General features: G+C 37.2%; 1 protein-coding gene across 1 annotated transcript; it reads right to left on the minus strand.

The window, feature by feature from the left end:
* Positions 1-137: 137 nt before the first annotated feature.
* LOC128199435 (facilitated trehalose transporter Tret1-like) lies at positions 138-4,942 on the minus strand. The gene is made up of 5 exons (XM_052888877.1): positions 4,751-4,942; positions 2,919-2,956; positions 2,002-2,384; positions 1,265-1,376; positions 138-459 (listed from the first exon to the last, which is right to left on the minus strand). The coding sequence occupies exons 1-5, from the start codon at positions 4,870-4,872 to the stop codon at positions 191-193; spliced, it is 924 nt and encodes a 307-aa protein (XP_052744837.1). The 5' UTR covers positions 4,873-4,942; the 3' UTR covers positions 138-190.
* Positions 4,943-6,000: the final 1,058 nt, after the last annotated feature.

The following is a 6,000-nucleotide window of genomic DNA, read 5'->3' on the forward strand; positions in this document are numbered from 1 at the left end:
ATTATCTTAATTCTCTGCGTGTGTGAAGTCTGCCAATCCGCATTGGGCCAGCGTGGTGGACTATTGGCCTAACCCCTCTCATTCTGAGAGGAGACTCGAGCTCAGCAGTGAGCCGAATATGGGTTGATGACGTAATAGTGTTTTGTATTATATTTTGTACAAAATGACATATAAATAAATGATAGAAAAACTATCTACTTAAAAGTTCTTGAATCTCTAACAAACTCTTCCCCTTAGTTTCGGGGACATAGAATATAGTAAACACACATGCGCAAGCGCATACAATGGCGAAGAACCAGAAGGCAGAGTGTCCCCCAACGGTATCCAACACCATCCCGAAGACAGTGTTCACGATGAACCCGAAAACCCATGCGATACTAAACGAGAGGGTAGAACCGTTGCTTCTAACATTCGGCGTGAACAATTCACCGATTATTATGTGTGGGATTATGCCGTAACCTGAAATGAAATAACTATAAATGAATCTACTTAACTGTATTTCATTTCATTAAGTATTTAACACAGATTAATCAATAATATACATAGCGTACGGAATAGCGTACGGGGACGGTGTCGTACCCGTCACGGATACGAAATTCAAAAACGAATACGTTATCTTGTCAGTACGATACGAACCGTCGCATCAGCAATTTCTTATAATAATTAAGAAAAATGGCGTCATTTTAAATATTTTAAAAACTGTTCTCAAAAACTAAATAAATAAGATGGAGTATTTTTTATTTGTTATTATTGATAATTATATTAATTTACGTAATTGTTGTTATTGTTAATTTAAAAAAATAGAAATTATGAAAAAAATATGTATATGCAGATGTCACGGAGACGCGTGACATTTGTTTTTTTTTTTGTGAGTTGCACTGGCTTCAGCGCGCAGTTTTTAAAGACTCTCTGGTTACTCTGTGGTAATTAATTATCTATGTCCGATGATAACTAAAGTCACTGATATAGCTCAGCGAGTCGCGAAGCTGAAGTGTCAATGGGCCACATAGTTCGAAGAGCCGATGGACGTTGGAGTCCCAAGGTGCTGGAATGGCGACCCCGTACATGAAAACGCAGTGTTGGTCGACCCCCACTAGGTGGACCGAGGATATCAGGCGGGTTGCAGGGAGCCGCTGGATGCTGGCGGCTCGAGATCGTTGTGCTTGGAGGTCCATGCAAGAGGCCTATGTCCAGCAGTGGACATCTATCGGCGGATAAGGTAAGGTAAGGTACCAATTAAGAATCAAGGAACAATTTAACTTACCGAAGTTATAACTGATGAAATATACAACTAGGACAACAAGCGGCAACCATTTGAGATTGTCGATTACTGGACTTTCTAACTCGTTCAAATAAAAGTACAAGCCCAGAACAAACTGAAAGGGAAAGGAAGCAAATATTAACATTTTAAATGGAAGAACTTTTACTGAGAAAGTTCAGAGAAATATTTTATCCGAAATGTACTTAATTGTTGAAAATGATAAAAACAATTAATTAACATACTAATTACACTATGGCCTAAGCTAAGATCCCCAGCAAGGTCATTAATTACCCTTAAGAGTTATTCTAGTATTTCCACGGGCTTAATATTTAGGCTTCGTTTGTTTATTCAATAGAAAGCTAAATAAAGTAAAATAAATAATCGATCAGGATTTTAGGCAACTTTTTATCACGGAAAAGTCCATGGTTCCCGCAAGATTTGATTTTTGATTTGATTTGGCGTCCGCTATTAAATATAATCTTTTTAACTAAAAAATCTAAAAGCAAAAAGTAACATAGTTTAATATGTGAGAGCGGGTTCAAAAAACAAAATGAACTTTTAGATCCTGTTTGGCATAGCACCGCCCTCGAACAGATCAACAGACAGGATCGGTTCAAATCAAATTAAATCAAATTTAATTAATAGGTCCTATTATGTAAACAACCAATAGTATTAGCTTAAAATAATGATAAATAATAATAAATAAATAAAAATAAAATAAATAAATAAACGCTACATACCATACTAATACAACAAGCAACGCAAGATAGAGACAATATCCTTTTCCTCCCAGTCCTCTCAACAAAAAATGGGGTAATAATACTCCCCAATAACTGAAATCCCACAATAATAATCATAGATATATTCGATGGTATAGAAGATTCTGCCATTTCAAATATCGAAGCCGAAAAATAAACCACAGACAACAGTCCACTGCAGTTTTGTAATACATTAATAGTAGCAGCAATAAACAATGCTTTTCTGTTAGTTTTCATGTCAAAGAGTTCTTTCCAGTCTTGTTTATTACTTCTCTCTGTATATTCTTGTTTAGATTCTAATATTTTATCGACGTCATCTGCTCTGCCCAAGTCTTGCAATACTTCTGTTGCTTTGTCATCATTACCTGGAAGAATAATTTAAATTGTACTTTTTTTTTGAGAAAGAATACAATAAGGAACTTAAGCTAACTTATCCTAATAACTATACAAATCATGTCCACTGGAATGGTGGATATATTATATTCTGTGGATAATCTAAGCGATGTGTTTGTTAGTCTGTGTAAAAATTACACGTGTGTGTATTGTGTCAAATTTATAGTTGTGTGTTGTGTATGAACACATAATATATTTAATGGTATTAAATATTTTCTATGTATGAGTTTACCTCGTCCCCCTCAAAAAAGGACAGACTTTTTTGTTGATGAATTTGGGTGTGAAACAGGTCCATAGTCTAAACAGTCAAAGGTTGAGAATGATGATAATGAAAGAAAATTTCTATTTCTTACCTTTGATAATATAAAAAATAGGAGATTCCGGTAATAGCAAAGTACCCAACGCAAAGACTATTGATAAAACTAACCCAGCAGAAGTTGTATAGAAGTATGACAGAAAGGATCCTATGGAGAACAGAAGCAAAGAGCCCATGGTCATAAATATACCAATCGCTGTCAGAAGAACACCTCTTATGTGGGTAGAACTGTGGAAAAAAACAGTTTTAGTAATAACTAGCGGACGCCCGCGACTTCGTCCGCGTAGAACTCAATGTAAACGTGGAACTCCTATTTCACCACTTTGGGGTCGAATTTTAAAAATTCTTGAATCACAGTAGATTTTGTATTATTTTATATTATTTAAATAAATTTTTAAAACTGTAACTGTAAAAATTAAGAACTTTCTATACAAACTTTCAACCCCTATTTCACCTCCTTTTTTATTTTATTTTTGCAATAAAAAGTATCCTATAACCTTCTCTGCATTATCGTCTGAAACTGTGCCAAGTTTCATTTGAATTCATTCAGTAGTTTCAGCGTAATGCCCGGTCAGCAAAACTTCGTACAGACAGACAGACAAAAAATAAAAACATAAATATTGCCTTAAGTATCGATTATATAATGACCACCATTAAAAAAATTCAAAAATGTTCAATGTACAGAATTTGACCTGTTACAGCTTTTATATAAGTAGACTAGCTGACGCCGCGCGGTTTCACCCGCGTGGTTGCCGTTCCCGTAGGTATATGGGGATAATATATAGCCTACAGCCTTCCTGGATAAATGGGCTATCTAACACTGAAAGAATTTTTCAAATCGAACCAGTAGGTCCTGAGATTAGCGCGTTCAATCAAACAAACAAACTCTTCAGCTTTATAATATTAGTATAGATATATAGATTTTAAGCAGAATATGGTCAACCTTAGGCCCTTAAATATCAAGTAAGGTCGTATTTAGACTTTCCTCAATATCGTACTTGAAGGTGAAGAAACTTGAAAGACCATAATTATTTTTATAGTAAGACTAGCGGACGCCCGCGATTCGTGCGCGTGGAATTTAGTTTTTCACAAATCCCTCGGGAACCATGGATTTTTCCGGGATAAAAAGTATCCTATGAATTAATCCAAGCTTTATTATATCTTAATACCAAATTTCAGCTAATTCGGCTCAGTAGTTAAGGCGTGAAAGAGTAACAAACATTCATATCATCAAAATCATCAGTTTTCGCAAATCTCGGGAAACCATGGAATTTTTCGGGATAAAAAGCCTATGTGTTAATCCAGAGTGAAATCTATTTCCATTCCAAATTTCAGCTAAATCGCTTCAGTAGTAGCGGCGTTAAAGAGTAACAAACATCCAAACAAACTTTCTGGTTTATAATATTTGTAGGATACGATAGAATATGATATGAGATGAATAACGTAAAGGCCTTAGACCACATAAGTAGCTAAATCTAGTAAAACAGACGTTAAACGAATAGACTTTTGACGGCCTCCGTGGCGCAGTGGTATGCGCGGTGGATTTACAAGACGGAGGTCCTGGGTTCGATCCCCGGCTGGGCCGATTGAGGTTTTCTTAATTGGTCCAGGTCTGGCTGGTAGAAGGCAAAGACATACCGCCAAGCGATTTAGCGTTCCGGTACGATGTGTAGAAACCGAAAGTAGTGTGGATTTCATCCTACTCCTAACAAATTAGTCCGCTTACATCTAAGATTGCATCATCACTTACCATCAGGTGAGTAACTTGTAGAGAATAAAAAAAAAGAAACTTACGCAGGGTGAGATTATAGTGAAGGGCTAACTTGTATAGAATAAAAAATACCGAAAAACAATAAATCCGCCTCTCTGCTTATCTTATCTTATGTTATGTTAAGTTAAGTTAAGTTAAGTTTTACTTTATAGTTACAACACCCTCACAGGGTTCCATTTGTAATAATTATGACATTTTATTTATGACATGTGGAAATGTAACTTAAATGAATAAATAAATAAAAAACTTACGCAATTTCACCGATGTAAACGACAACCATAACGTTAATAATGCCCCCAGAGAAGCCCAGTAGCAATCTCCCACAGCACAGCATTGCTATGTTCTGTGCAGCAGTCAGCACAGCTGAACCCATTATCGCTAGAACGCCTCCAGCTATTAAGCATGGCTTCCTTCCTACTGAGTTCGATAACCAACCACATGCGTATGGACCTGAAAAAGACGTTTTTTTTTATTATCTACAAGTTAGCCCTTGACTACAATCTCACCTGATGGTAAGTGATGATGCAGTCTAAGATGGAAGCGGGCTAACTTGTTAGGAGGATGAAAATCCACACCCCTTTTCGGTTTCTATACATCGTACCGGAACGCTAAATCGCTTGGCGGTACGTCTTTGTCGGTAGAGTGGTAACTAGTCAGACCGTGAGCAATTAAGACAATCTCAATCGGCCCAGCCGGGGATCGAACCCAGGACCTCCGTTTTGTAAATGCACCGTGCATACCACTGCGCCACGGAGGCCGTCAAAATTATCGTTATTATTAACTGACTTATTAGTCGTTATTAACTGACTTCAAAGCGTATGTTTCTTTTTTGTTTGGTACCTCATAACTACGTCATTCATTAACCAACTAGCGGACGCCGGCGACTTCGTCAGCGTGGAATTCAGTTTTTCACAAATCCCGCGGGAACCACGGATTTTTCCGGGATGGAAAGTAGCCTATGTGTTGATTCAGAGTGAAATCAATTTCCATTCCAAATTTCAGCCAAATCGCTATAGTAGTAGCGGCTTTATAGAGTTACAAACATCCAAAATACATTCAAACATCCATACAACCTTCGCGTTTATAATATTAGTAGGATTGCTTTGTTGGTCCCGTTAAGCGGAAGACGGTGCTATACCAAATAGGTTTTTAAAGTTGATTTTGTGTTTATCCCGAAAAAATCCATGGATTCCCGAGATTGGCGAAAACTGATGATTTTGATGTTATGAATGTTTGTTACTCTTTCACGCCTCAACTACTGGACCGAATTAGCTGAAATTTGGTATTAAGATATATTATAGCCTGGATTAACACACAGACTACTTTTTATCCCGGCAAAATCCATGGCTCCCGAGGGATTTGTGAAAAACTAAAGTCGCGGGGGTCCGCTAGTTAGCAATAATTTGTACCTGGTATGAATCCCAGCAGTGAAAGCGTGGCAACGAATGACAATTCTGTTTCCGTCAACTTATACGGGACGGGGGACTGTTCAGGGTCCCGC

The sequence above is a fragment of the Bicyclus anynana genome, chromosome 24 (assembly GCF_947172395.1).
Source record: "Bicyclus anynana chromosome 24, ilBicAnyn1.1, whole genome shotgun sequence".
In the NCBI taxonomy this organism is placed as follows: domain Eukaryota; kingdom Metazoa; phylum Arthropoda; class Insecta; order Lepidoptera; family Nymphalidae; genus Bicyclus; species Bicyclus anynana.

Excerpts from the sequence above, each read along its gene's own strand:
- LOC128199435 (XM_052888877.1), bottom strand. The coding sequence starts at position 4,872 with ATGGGTTCAGCTGTGCTGACTGCTGCACAGAACATAGCAATGCTGTGC. Across the intron at positions 2,957-4,750 it reads GTTTACATCGGTGAAATTGC|TTCTACCCACATAAGAGGTG; the intron begins GTAAGTTTTTTA and ends TTTTTTCCACAG. Across the intron at positions 2,385-2,918 it reads TGTTCTTCTGACAGCGATTG|GTAATGATGACAAAGCAACA; the intron begins GTATATTTATGA and ends TTATTCTTCCAG.